The sequence below is a fragment of the Caretta caretta genome, chromosome 15 (genome assembly GCF_965140235.1).
Source record: "Caretta caretta isolate rCarCar2 chromosome 15, rCarCar1.hap1, whole genome shotgun sequence".
Classification (NCBI taxonomy): Eukaryota; Metazoa; Chordata; order Testudines; family Cheloniidae; genus Caretta; species Caretta caretta.
This window is the reverse complement of record NC_134220.1, coordinates 15,755,023-15,770,018: the sequence shown is the minus strand read 5'-3', so window position 1 is coordinate 15,770,018 and position 14,996 is coordinate 15,755,023. Positions and strand designations below refer to the sequence as shown.

The 14,996-nt window shown below is 36.1% G+C and overlaps 1 protein-coding gene across 6 annotated transcripts in view; it reads right to left on the bottom strand.

Moving 5' to 3' along the window:
• Positions 1-261: 261 nt before the first annotated feature.
• YPEL1 (yippee like 1) overlaps positions 262-14,996 on the bottom strand; it is a 39,303-nt gene continuing 24,568 nt past the window's right edge. For all 6 annotated transcript variants that reach the window (XM_048821952.2, XM_048821955.2, XM_048821954.2 and 3 more), the window contains exons 3-5: positions 8,006-8,049; positions 6,342-6,450; positions 262-4,839 (exon numbers count right to left, since the gene is read on the bottom strand). In XM_048821952.2, the coding sequence (XP_048677909.1) occupies positions 4,750-4,839; positions 6,342-6,450; positions 8,006-8,049 (243 nt within the window). In that variant the 3' untranslated portion in view covers positions 262-4,749. The remainder of the gene's footprint in view (positions 4,840-6,341; positions 6,451-8,005; positions 8,050-14,996) is intronic.

Genomic DNA, 14,996 nt, shown 5'->3' with positions numbered 1-14,996 from the left:
AAGAAGGCAATTCCTATGCAGAATCTTTTGAAAATAAGTTTGTTATGCTTTTAGCTTCTGAAAGTGCCATTAAGCACTCTCCACTGTTGTGAGCAAGAGGTTTGAGACTCACTGACTAGGGACATATCCTAACTTATCTTTAGAAAATATATTTTTATGAAGAAAAAGCAAACATTTAGCTTGACATTATAACTAAAATATGTATTCACATAGCGTAACACAATTCCCATGACCACAAATAGCACAAAGTTAAAAAGTAACTCAACAAAACCATTAAAACTTTTATTGTGATACCTCAAATACAATATAGTGAAACAACAAATGATATACAGTATTGCTAGGACAAAACAGCAAAGCAGCCTGTCATCTTTAAAAGAAAGCATTTTAAAGAGTTTAAGAAACAATATGAGACACAACTCAGTTGCCATTTATGACTCATGCTTTAGGCCTTAAATGATTTATAACAGTCCTTCTCAAAATTACCTCTGAAATTCCTGTTCCTTTACAATAGATACTGCTGATTGGCTTACACTAGTGCTAAATGAAGTACAATACAATATCCTACAAGTTTAACAATAATTTGACGGCTTCCTTCCACTCTTGTCCCATTATCATACAACTGGGATGTTAAAATTTGTCTCTCTTTGTGGCACTCTGTTACCTCAATCTAGATACAGGTCTTGCAATCTGACTGTATGATCCTCTTATCTGGAAAAAAAAAATCTGAGAGAGCAATATATAAAGAAAAATGTTCAAGTCCATTGGAAATGGTACCAAGCACCCTACGTTAGCACAAACGTAGTTTACATTAGGGAGCAATATGGATATATTACTATTCCATAATCAAAGGATTAATTGCTTCTGTTTGTTACTTTGAGGTATCGTTCACTTGAAATAAAATTAATTTCAATTCATGTCTTCCACAACCTGCTATAAGATTAGATGCATGAAAATTAAGCCAGTTACAGAGAGGCTGCTGATTATTTTTAAACTTGCCAAATATTTAGTTTGCAATAGGGCATCAGGACTTTATTAGTGCCCTGTTACATTAGTACTGTTACAATTCAACCTACATCACTATATAGTTTATAGATAATGAAAAAGCTCACATATTCCAGCCGCATTGAACAACAGGCAGAAACTAGTCAGAAGAGGTTATGGATTGTTAGGAGGGTAATGAAATACTGTATATTAAAATGGCAACACAGTGAAAGAAAAAGAAAATCCAAAACAGCAAAAGTGGTAAGGCTGATGTGTCAGCAAGCCCTCCCTAATTCTGTCAGACAGTTTACAGGAACTTTTACAACTTAACATTTTGTAAATGACAGTATTGCCTTTCATTGGTTAAAAAGGTGTCCACAGTTATAAACCAAGGAAAGAATACTGGCATTTGAAGCAGACTCTCAATATTGTAACACCAGTGTTACAGCCACTATTTAGGGCCTAGACAATGAAGAATGTGTCACCAGATTCCAAAATCATGTCACATTATGATGCTTAATTATTTTTGGACAGCCATTGCTTTTATGGGTTCAAAAGAAAATCCTTTCAATACATGTATATTTTTCGCTAGCATATTCTTATGTATCCCAATGAACATTCTTTCCAAGAAGCCAGCTCGTAGTTGGTTCATTTGGTCCAAGAAAGAGCTAGCATGAAACAAGAGTTCACAAAAGCTTTTTGTTACACTTTATAAAAAAAAAATACAAAATAAATGTTAAGACCAACAATAAAAATAACCAGTACAAGTAACAAAAGTGCTCAAGTGGGAGAGGAAGTAAACTTGCCCAGAATGAACACACAAAACCTTTAAATATAATCTTAATATATTAAAAAAAAATAAAGGTTAGAGGGAAAATGCTTTGTAGAATTCTCTTCAAGTAAGTTTTTCTTTTTAATGTACTGCTGGAAGGTTCAGTGACCAGACTGACCTCTTCACATCAACCAGCAGCCATTAATATCTGGAACCAACTTTCACCAAAACCATTAGGCGTAATTCTCCACATCTTTACAATGGGAGAATTGTTTCAAAGAATCACTGCTCAAGTCAAACAATAAGAAAAAAACGTTCACATACTCCCAGATATCACAGCAAGCATAAAGAATTATTACATAGTAGTGTGCAGTAGGAATTTTGTATTAGTTATAGCTCCTTCTCTACTGCCTCTTACCCCCCCCCCCAAAGACTAATAAGAATATTGCTTCATTTGGTTCTCTTAAAAGCCATAACATTATACATAACTCACATCAACTCCTTATGCCAGTAGCTGAAGTTTTAGGTGCTAAGCACTAAATGAAATCCCAACCTTTGGCATCAAGGGTAATTAAGGTTTTGGTGAAAATGTCCAGTTTGAAATACAAATAAATAATGCACTGAAAAAAGAGGTTGAGCATCTAAATAAGAATATCTTTTCTAGTTTAAAAAAAAAAAAGCTCATTGATATGAAACATCCAAATCCACTATTTAAAATATTACTACAGATTGTTCTCTCTTGTAAAAAGAAAACATTAACCTTAAATTTGTACTCTCATTTTTATAGTGAAGGGTCATGGTGTTTTTTCCTTCAACTCAGTGTAATTCTTCTTGAGTCTGTAGCCAGACAAAGAAAATATACATTTTCTGTAGACATCTCCATGGGTGTTACATTTAGGCTTTGAAGCCAACACAAACCCCTTGTTGATGGCTGTTTCGGTGCTTTCATTGTTGGCAATGGACATTATACTAGAGGAAAATTGAAAAATAGCCCAAACAAAACAGAATTCCAGGTTCTTTCAGATTGAACAGATGGCAGCAACAGATGACCATCTTGTGCCAATGCCATTCAGATAAAGGGGACTCCTGGGTCCAATCTAATTCTTGATTATGGAGGAGCAATATAAGCCACCCCACAAAATCCATATTGGACCCAGTTGTACTAGACCAGTTCTTTGGACTTAAGCCCAAGGGTTTTTCCTGTTTCTACTTTTTAAAATTTAACTTCTGTAGGTTCATTATCACAGCTCCTGATGGACAACTTCTGTATCGCTCCTAGTCATTGGCATGCTTGTAAATGAATAATGTCTGGTAATAAAGTGCAGTAGAGTTTTGAAAGCCTGTCAGAGATTTACCCAAAATGTAACAGCAGCAGCAATGGCACACATTGCAAACTTCACAAATGCCATGTTAAAATAGTTATTAAAAGAAAACTAACCTCTATTCTATTGTAAGGCTTTCATATTGTTCATTCCATCATAGTACTTATGTAGTGTTAATGTAAAAGACGCTGCCAACCATTTTGTCCTCAAGCATTAAGGGAGCTAAGTACAAAAGGTCCTCCACAAATACTTTTCATTTGATAACAAAGTTAGCAATGAATACAAGACACAAGATTAATTTTTTAAAAAATTTCTCTGAAAGTGCATGCACAAAACCCAATGGTAAATTTTGTGGATACACATCTACAGAAGGCTTTCTTACTAAGTCACTCCAGTTAAGAAGCAGCTGGAAAAAAACAAAAAACAGAAAGGATGCGAGCTTTATATAAATTTTATTATGAAAATGTCTTTGGGGATGATTTATCCAGCAAACCAACAAACCCCTTTTTATTTTTTTTATTGTAAAAATTATCTTGCTATTCTATGAAGAAATGAAGTCAACTTCACACTTTCCTGCCCATCTACCAACCCCCACTCTTCTGCAGGTACTGTTACTAACTTCCATCTCATAAGCTCTGGCCTCTTGTCACAAAAAATAACAATATTTTTGTTAAAGTGTAGCAAAAGCAGAATATTTCAATGAATTTTCTTTATAACAACCTCTTTGTCCAGTGCATTAGACTACACAGCTACATGGAACCAGCCATAAAACTTCACTGATGCACAAGTCCCTGTTACTGTTAAAAGGTGCAGTACCAAAAACTTGTTTACACTGACTAATTTTTTATAAATACAAGATGCATATATTTTTGTGCCCTTTGATCTTGCAGGCTGTAATTTTATCAACTTCTCCCTTCAAGACAAGTTTGCTGGGTAAGGAATGCAATTATGTTGATTAAATATATTCTACAGTATCACTGCCTTAGTATCCTTGTAAATGAGTTGCACTAAAAATATTGAACCATTAATGTACTCATTTTTGCAAAACTTAAGATCTACTAAATTGAGTCAGTGCAACTGAAAGATTTCTAAATGAGCACTGTATCTTTAATTTACTTGCCTGCAAGATGTACACAGATTATGGTACTCCCAAATTTTAAAAAGCAATTAATGAATACTCTAATACTGCATCCCTTTTACTGCCAGAGATCAGAAATTGCTACATATAAAAAGACACCCGCAGCCCATACATTCTTCAGGACTACTCATATCAGTCTTCTGCTAGATTTGGTGTAGGTGTTTAGGCAAGAAGCATGCACAGCAAAGGTAGCATTAAAGGCATAGGTCAAATAAAGATGTTAACCGGTAAAATTCATTTGCAGATAGTGAACTGTTTCTCTAGAACTTGAGAGTTTAGAAAAAGGTCATCCAAAATGTTCCAAAACAACTGTTCACACAAGAATACATATACAAAAAGAGGGAACTTACACAAGGAGAAAAAGGCAAACATGGCCTGAAAGAGCCACATAAACTACACTATTCATTTGTGAGGTTGCAAAGTTCAGTGATATTCTCAGAGCCACCTCAGCCAAAATCCTCCTTTCATTTGCATTAGTCTGTATAAAGCATGTTCCACAGAATATTGTCCAAACAGAGTGAAAAAATGCTTTTAATTTACTCCCAGCCATTGTCTTTGATCATATGGGCAAGTTCAATGATAAATTTTCCTTCTTTGTATTTCTGACTGCTCTCAAAAGCATGTTCCTAGAAACAAGAAAATAAAAATATTTAAAATACTGAGTTAGAGTTAGGTTTTCACATTATTTCATTACCAATTTTGACATGCAAATAAAAATGAATAGATAATTAACATCTGTAACATCTATTAAGGCTTTCTGGTGATATTTTATTTGTATGGATGTTTTCTCTTTCCTGCTTGAAATATCTAATTTTTAGCACATATGGTGTCCTTTACATAAAATCCACACTAAAATGTTAATATAAAATTGCACGTGCCTATGCATAAAACTATAATTCAACATTTATAGTACATACATATATCTATTTACCTAGATATTACTATGACCTCCATCAGTACAATATCTTGAGCAGCTCTCAAGGTACATTAGACATTTAACATGACTGTCATTTCTATGGAATGCCAGGATTATCATGCTGATACTTTATTTCAGAGCCAAGACAGAGTGAGTGAGTGAGAGAGTGTGCGCACGCGCACCTGTTTTTACATATTGTCAACTACAGGTCTGCTAAGGCCAATCTTTCCTCAAACTACCCTTGGGATTGCTGGATTCAGACTATGATTTTTGCCATTTTTTTGTATTTTGTTAAGCCACAGCTTAATTGTAGGTGATTTCCTAGAAGCAATTTAAAATTTTGGACAGGTGTTGTTTTTCATTACTTTAAAGAGTGTGGAGTGTGTTTATCAGAATATCTTAGGTTCTTCTGAGTTCCAAACCAGTCTTGCATGGTAAGAGAAGGAATGACAGAAACCAAAGTTGGTATCTGGAAATAAAACCTTCTAATGTAGCTGTTTGGTTTCTTTCATTCCATGACTGGACAAAGAAAATCGTCCTTTTACAACCTCAGCTCTGGATGTTCATTATTACTATGAGAGGGAACACATGCAGCTGTTTTCCAGAAGATTGTGAAATTCAGCTGAACCGAGTACATCCTACAAGTGGAAATATGTAAAGGTCACCTCAAAGAAGAATTTAACATTTTTACAGTGCGAAAACTGTAGCATGTTAGCAGTCTGGATTACTTTTCAGCCACAAAATTGAGTTAATTATTGTGATTATTTGTAGCATAGAGTACAATATATTCACCATTTATCACTATAATTATCTGGCATTTTAAGAAAACAAAGAAGAAAATAAAGAAATCTGAAAACTTGACATCCAAAGTTTTAATACCAAAATGTGTGTGGCACTTAAATACCAAGGTAATAGGCACTATAGAAAAAAAACCCACACTACTATAATGGGGCCTACAGCTTATACTGGCTTTATTATTCTCAAAATGTGAGACATGGAACCTGCTATAACATTCAAGTAATATAGTTTTGTTTGTATTACGCACACTAGTTATAAACGCAGTATTTTTTTTCTGCTAGATGTGGATATAATGGATTAAGAGTCACTCATTGTCACAATAATGAATGGTGCCTCAGTAGATTAAGGACAACTATGGATTGCTACATATATGAATGTTTGATCAAGAAATAAATTATTATATACATTACTTACATATTTCCATCCAAGAGTAGTTTTACAGTTTTCACAATAGATATCTGCTACAGCATGTAAACCTGTCAAAAGAACTCTCTCCTCTGCTGGACCACAGCCCACATTTACCCTATAACAAACAACAGAAATAGTAGTATCTTAAACCACAAGACAGATCTTGCTTTTTGTTTGACAACATCCTACTTTCCTCCTGGAGATGAAATCTGAGACCAAGTCTCCAAGATATATATGCCACTATTTTTAGTCAAACATTTGTGAAATTAAGTTTTAGGGTTATATTTAAAGAGTCAAGAGGAAAAAAGTGTAATCATTTTGTTTTTCATTTTCTACCATGAAATGGTGTCATTTGTAGCATGAGTTAACTATCACCCATGTCATCAAGTAACATAAAACAAAGCACGATAAATGGGAAACTATTTAACAGTACTTAAAACAATATATTAATAAAAGTGACAGATGGCTAATAACTTAGGCCTTGCCTATGCTGGGAATTAGCTGCTTTCAAACAGGGGTAAGGTCCACCAGTGCCAATTACAGCTTTCCTTTTCTACGCTAGGGATTTGTAACAATGCGACTACATTAATGTAGGAAAGGCTTTAGCAATATTTCTATGCTATAGACCATAGGTTAAAATACAATAATCACTGACAGTGAATATTAAAAAACAATGAAATGCCTCTTGCATATCTAGCTATGGAGTACTGCTCCAAAAGGAAACTTTCCCAAGTAAAAACATATGCCTAAAAGACTAGTCAAATAGTCATTCTAGGAAAATCAGGCAACATTTGGTTAAAACTGTTATACTACCCAGATCAGTGGTACTCTTAACTATGCCTGGCATCTCAATTCTACATGAAGCAACTACAGATAAAAGAATAAAGATATCTGTAAAAGGTAGAGTCACATCTTTCAATCTTCACCATAATTACCTCGCCTATAAAAATAAAACAGACACATCTGACTTGCATTCTACTTATGAATTGCTCCGAGCAATTCAGCTAGTTAAAAATAGAGATGCAATCCAATGACAGCATATTACAAAATCAAAATTAGTTCACGATCTATAAAAGCAAGGTAACAAGCATGTATGTAGGACTGCAGTGTTAAGGGGCTACTGCAAACATTGGACCCTCTTGAGATAAGTCTGGCTTCTTGCTTCTGACAAATCTGCAATTTTCAAGGCCAATATTCAAGCATCCTAAAGGTTAACCTGAAAAAATAATGGCTTTGCTTTGGGCTATAGTGATGATGTCCACCAGAGTAAAGTTACAGTAACATAATTTACTTGAATGTCAAACCTTACATGGTTTTCTGGAATAAAACAGTTTAGTGTCACTTGCCTCAATTCAGTTAGAATCAGATGCAGTTGAAAGTTTTATTTCTAATTAAGAGTTAAATGTGACTAATGATAGGATTTCCTAAATAACTGTAAGGAAGGCTCAGACTACGAGTTGCACAATAGTAACGTTCTCCTGAGAAAGGCCAGTTATTCCAGTCACACTTATCAACAGGGATTGCCAGTATAAGGCCATAGTCCATTAAGAAAAGAAATTGAAAGAGCAGATGAAAGTGACACTCTTACTAATGTTGAGTATTTTGCCCATTTGAGGAACATACCAAAAGATGATACTTCATAGAAAGTATGTAATTGTAGTCATACTTACACAGAATTAAAGAGGTAGGCTCTTCCCTGGCTTCCCTGAAAAGACTGTAAGAAAGAGAAAAATATAACTTTTAAAATGAAACAGTTTCAGAAGTGATGCATCATAAAATAATATAGTGTTGCCTTTAAAGACATTAAGGTTTATACAGAAATTACTTTTATTGCACAACAACTTTTAACCACATCTGTATGTAGTATGAAAATAATGAAATATTTTGTACCAGCAAAGAACAAGGAAACAAATAAAAAAGCTTTACCGTAAAGGCCTCAGTTTGAAAAACACAATTTTTTCTCCAAACTTCACATTTTCCATCTTACATTTTTTTAAAATTGAAAGGGTTGCATAATGTATTGGCTAGAAATCCCCTTAAATGTCCACAAAATGTATTTAACCAAGTTCCATGGAGTGGGCCAAATTACAATTTTTGTTAGGGTCCATAGACTGGCCTATGTTAGGGCCATATGCTACACTTGACCCAAAGGAAATGTCTCACTGATGTCATCGTGAGTTTCCCATCAAAAGTGCAGAATATGACCCCTTAACCAGAAGGTAGAAAAGTCTAGCAGAAGCAGGTTTCCTTCCCCAACCATTCCTGGGTAGGGACTGTCAGAGGCTGAGAAATTTATCAGACTAATCTCCATATTATTCCCCAAGCATGCCTGTCACAGAAGAAATTCCTTCATAAAAACTATGTTAAGAAGATGTTAAGATTGCATGGTTAAGCCCCCAAAAGTCTAAAATTATCAGAATTAAGATGGCACGCACAACCCTTAACTTTGTCCCCATGTGTGTATGCATTACAATTCAGTCTTTTGTTATGCAGTTACATGCCATTTCTCAATCATCATGTGATTTTGCAGTCTTTTCTACAGCCTTTTAAAGTACCTTTTACACGATGGGCAGTGAACAAGGTGCATCACACACACCCACACCCACCCACGCTTCATTGCTTTCCTTTGATATATAAAGTAATGGACTACACTGTACATTTGTATATCTGTTTGTAGGGAAAAACGTATGCAACACTATTTGAGAAACAGTATAAAATCCTACAAAGACTGTAGACACACTAAGAGGCATGCAAACTTAACAGGTTTTTGGATGTAATATATATTAGAATTACCTTTATGGTCAGGTCACCTACTACTGAAATGCAGCCACATTGGTCAAAGAATCAGACAGAGTTTAACAGCTACAGCAATGCTACTGCTCTGTTTAGATAAGGAACTGAAGAATATCATACTGAAGTGAAAGTATAGAGGGAATTTAGAATTGAGAATGTAATAATCCAGGTTGGATGTTATTATCCCCAATGTCCTGACCAAATTTCCTTTTCTTGGGAAAAAGGACAAAAATGACTACTGTACTCAGGATCTTGATTTTAAATCTCATAAAAAACAGTACTTCCAAAAGGACAGTGCACACATCCCTCTTACACTATTGTGGAACATCTATTCAGCACTCATTCTGTATCACCAGCACAGCCTTCTGGGTACTCTGTGTTTTCTTGGGGTCTAGCCAAAAAACAACCAACTCATCTCACCACTTTCTATTTCAATTGCAGGAAATAATTCTTTTGACTTTGCTCATATAAACCCATAGCACATCATACATACCAAATCCACCCCCACTCACTAACTTCAACAAAATTCCATATATAATTCCTATCCCTATCCCTCCAAGGGGGAGAAGAGAAAAAGAAGGAAAGAACCACAGGACAGATGCTATTCAGATCACTTACTGCACTTTGGGATAGTGCTCAGATACTACGGCGCTAATGCACTACAAAAACTTGAATAGAATAGATCCAACACTATGTAGTTCACAAGATTACAGCCCAAGATGGTATGGCTACAATCATCATTCCCCCCATCCCCCCAACAACAAAAAAAGCATTCTCATGAAAGGTTTTACCTGAAAACTTGAGTACTTTTTATTATTCCTTGAAAACTGTTTTATGGCAACCCATCATTCAGTGTACAATGAAGTATTCAAAATGCTCAGATGGAAATGTATTTTTCCACTTTTTAAAACTGCTAAATCAATTACGTTATCAGGTTTTATGGGCCATCTTGAGAAATATGGATAGGGATAAATATTGTAATAGTAGAGATTTCATTAGTTATTGAAACAAGTTGGATATTTTTGTGAAATTATCCTCATTTTCCCTTACATATATTACTTCAAAAGAAAATGAATCATAATCATGCAGAAAAGGCAGTGCAATTTGTTTGCAGATTAAGGGAGGGATTTTTAAGAATACTCAGCACTGACTTAACTTTGCTCTGACTGAATCAATGGTAAAACTCCCACTGAACTCAGTGAGAGCAGAATTAGGTCAGAGTGCATTTGAAAAATCCCACTGTAAATATTTTCTTTGAAAGACTATGTTCATGTAGATTATACATAACACCATTGAAAGGATTTCCTGTTACACAGGATCTTTTCACAGAAATTTGCAGTACAGATTATTTACTTTTTATAATCTGAAACCATCTGAATTATAGGTATCACAGACAAGTCTCCCAGCCCCTCCCCCAACCCTAATAACTCATGGCATTTCCTGTATCATTAAGGCTTAAGACAGAGAGTTTGTCATGAAAGTTCTAAATTATGTGCAGTAACGTTGAGACTTTTTCCATACAAATTGTTATGCACTCGATCTAAAGTTGACACCTCTATATACTGTGAAAAAGCAGAAGCCAATGACTAAGTCAACGTAGTATATGTATGTTCTTACACACAGTCTGAAGATGACACAAAGCACTGATACTAGTATCAGCTTTGAAATAATCTTGCCTCATACATCCCATTAAAATACAGTTAGCAAACTAGGATGTCAGTCAAAGGAAAAGGTAAATGTGAATTATACCATTTTGACCAGGAACGGCCAGTGATTTGGGATGCAATTGTGGCCACCTAGCAATATGAAAGGAGAAATCTGCCACTTTGGAACACTATGGACAGTAGGCCTGTTTATACCTGCTCCCATGGTTGCAGGGACAGATTACAGAGCACATTAGAGAGGCAAGGAAGAGAAGCCATGTCAGAAAACAATCCATACTGAAGTAGATGTAAAACTAATCACAAAATACTGAAAGGAAATTAGATTTTAAAAATACTGTTTTTTAATATAAGGTGACTTTGGTAACAAAGGTTTGCTTACAAAACAAAAATCCTCCTATCCTTAGCAACTTTTTGCCATTTATTTAGATTTATACTGTCAATCAAAAGGAGCACCAAAGCAACTCCTTTTAAAAACATACAACTACATACAAGGAATAAAAAGGCTCATTTTATCCCAGACCACGAATACCAAAGATATGGAAAGAAAGATGAGCTCTCCAACAACAAAAAACATCTGAATACCCTGCCACTAGCCAGCATCACAAATCTCACCACTCCTCATGACAGAGAGGAGAGAGGCTGGGCCTTAGAGCATACAGTGAAGGTTAGCAAACTCAAGCCATTACATACCATGGAGAGGAGTGTTCCAAAAAGGTCTGGGGGCCTAACAGAGAGCTCTCCCTCTTTTGTACTAATTGGACTCCAACTTACTAGTTACCTCTGCTGACCACACCTACAACAATATAGAAACAGAGAAGGGTTGTCTTTTTGTAATGGGGCATGATGATCCCAGGGCTTTTTAAGTTAAAACCAATACCTTACAACCCAGAAACAAAAAGTACATAGTGAAGATAAAAGAGTATAACGTATTCACAAAAGGAAACAATACTTAAGAAATGGTTGCCAAATACTGTACCAGCCCTATTTAAAGTGCACTGCAGTACTCCAGTCCTAAAGTGACAAAAAGCATGGCCAATAGTGGCAAGATCCACATCCAAAAGAAACACTTATGAGCCCAGCTGTAAGTAGATTTAAAGAAATAACTACCTGGCTATTGCTGCTGTTTGATCTTCTAGTAGCAGCTGCAAGTTTAACCCCAAGTCAACCCACAGCAGTCACAAAGCCTCAGTCTGAGGAGGAAGACTATTATTAAATCACACCATGCAAAATAGTATTTTTTAAATTACCATGAAAGCATTTAAGAGCTAAGTACATTTTAAAAAAAATCTCATATTAAAAAGGGAAAGCATTGCATGCATTTTCCCCCATTTTAAAAATTGCAGTTGTGCTTACAATTTTGTGATTTAGAATTGTGTGGAAAGTTCAACAAGAAATGCACAATGGATAATAATTCATTAAAAGGGTATTTTTTGTCTCTGAAAATTAGTTATTTTTGCTGCTTGCCCATAGTTGCCACTATACTTTGACAAACATAAGTACCACCTCAAGACATTGGAATGATTTTTAGCCGTATTGATGCAGCACTGGTACTAAGATGCTCTACCTCTGTACTTAGCTTCACAGTGAAATGGACTAGAACAGGTTGTGTGATTTGAGTAATTTTGACTACACCTCCTCCCATTCCTGGCTGTCTCTTCAGCATTCATGCATGTTTTAATATCCCTATCCTTCAAAAATGACCCTTGACTTCAGTAAGAACAGTCCCATCTCCGATCAGTAAGTTTCTTGAATCCTGTATACAACCGTTGCTTCTACTTCTCCACTGGATTCTCTTTCCACTTAGCTTTCATTCTTTATGCTTCATCAAAACTGTCCCCACCAAGGCCTCCAATGACTCATCATAGACACATTTCAGGGCCTTTTCTCTAACCTCCTCAATCTTTTCCCCTTCTTTAACAGATTGTCTCATTCCCTCATCAACTCTGACCCTCCCTGGTTCTTTTCTTCCCTCCAACAAACCCTTCATTGTCTTTCAGTGGTCCCTCCTCCTTCCATCTCCATCAATGTTTCTCAAGGCTCTATCTTTGGTCTCTCTTTTCCTCGTAACCTAATAGCAGAACTTCTATCACCATTTTAGTCTGTTTCTAAAAATCTACCTCAATTATCACCTACTGTATTTCTGACACAGGATGCTGTATTGCTGTGTCACAGCTTAAGCTCGATATGGTGAAAACTAAGCTCTGCATCTTTCCTCTCAAAAACTTTATTCTTCCTCTCTTCACGCTGCTCCCTGTACCTTGCACTCATTCCTGTACCAGTCATCCCACAGGTCATTCAAATCTCTCTTTAAAAAACTCATTTCTTTTGTGAAGCCCACAAACATTAATCCAGGATGGCAAAACATAAGTGGGTTTCTAGCTAGCCCCATCTTCCAGATCTTCTAGTACATTTGTACTGGATATGTCTAGGCTATATTTCTCAGGGCATGACCATGTCCCCCTTCCTCCTAGATATGAGGGTAAGGCACAACTGACAGCAGCAGGGTGGATGGCAGCAGAGCCATACTGACCAGGCTGAGGGCAGGCATCCCCAGAGATGCTCCCCAAAGTTTAATGAGTGTTCTGGTGTTGGGACCCTATTACCACAGAGATCCTTAGATTCTTTAGTTTGAAGTAGCCTCTACTCTCCCTTATCCAAAAACCCTTTGTGTGGTAGCGGTAACTCAGAAGTTCTCGCCACTTTTCTACAGCAGGAGAGGATCTAGGATTTCTACAGGAGGAAAGGATCTAGGCACAATCTCCAAATGTGGGTTTCATAAATTCTGCTAATTTATCCTATATACTCAATCATGTGTCAGTCATTTTAAGGCTAAATTTCATAAGACTTTAGCAAGAAAGGTACAACTTAAGTAGATAAGTATTACTGCATCAAAATCAAATAAATAGACTAACACTTGTATTTAAAGAATCCATTTATTGATAATCTCTAGCATTTACATAGTGCATTACAGCTTCAAAACAGCATGCAAACATTATGTAATTAAGCCTCACGATACCATGTTTGGCAGGTAAGACATTATTATATGGGTGAGGAAAGAAATGTCATTACTTACCCAAGCCACACAAAAAGACAATGGCAAAGCTGGGATTGGAACACATCAATTACTAACTTCTAGTTCCATGGCAAATTAACTAAACTATATCATCTTTTCCATGAACAGATTTTGCTGAAATTATTTTAAAAAATAACTAAGCTAGATTTAAACTGAAGGGGTGAAACAAGCAATTTCATATAAACATTGTTCAGGAAATTTTACCTATTCAGGAACTCACTCTTAAAGTTCCTGCTCTTCTCTTTCCTCCTTATAGCAGAGAAGTTCAGACAACTGAGATAAGCAGTTGCCAACCTCTTCATCCTATGATAGCAGTCTTTCTGTCATCACCCTCAACCTGACTGCAATTAGGCCTTTTCCCCAGATGATGTAGCAGCTTTCTTGAGATCAAGACATGGCAACATTATGAACTACCTATGTGGCAAGTACTGTACCACAGACATAACTTGTAGATTGTTACTTGATTCTTAATGTTTGACTAGTTTTTAATAACCAGAGAATGGGAGTTGCAAGGTCCCTTAAAACAGTACTATCTTACAATTGATTTCCCAAAAGTAACAGCCTCAAACTACCATATATTTAAGAAATATTCTGCTGCAAAACTGTAAGCCCCATCAAAGTGCTTGGATATATTTTGAAAGCAGAGTTCCAGAAAATGAAGTTTACTTACCTACAACTGGAGTTCATTGAAAAGGACTCTGCATATTCCCACTCATTGGATGTGCCAGCACATGCAGCTCTGACAGTGAAATTTTCTCACAGCAATGCCTATGGGAGCACTCGTGCCCCTCCCTACTCTGCCGTCTCCCTGAAAATTGTGATGGCAAGGTTATAAAAGGGGTATCTGGCACTCCTGGTTGCTTTTGTTCCTTCCACTCTTTTCTCAGGCGTAGGATTTCATTAGGACTGTGAGGAAGAAGGGAAGACTGGGTTGGGAGCATGAATGTGCAGAGTCCATCTTGAAAAATTCTGATTACAGGTAAGTACCCTTAATTCCTTCTCTCTTTTGTTTACTGCCACTCGTGGGATAGTTTGATAAGCAGTACCTTATGTAAAGAAGGTAGAGCTCAGAGTCCTGACTGAGTAAGGTTTGAATTATTGCTCTAGCAAACTGAGGGCCTGATTTGGACA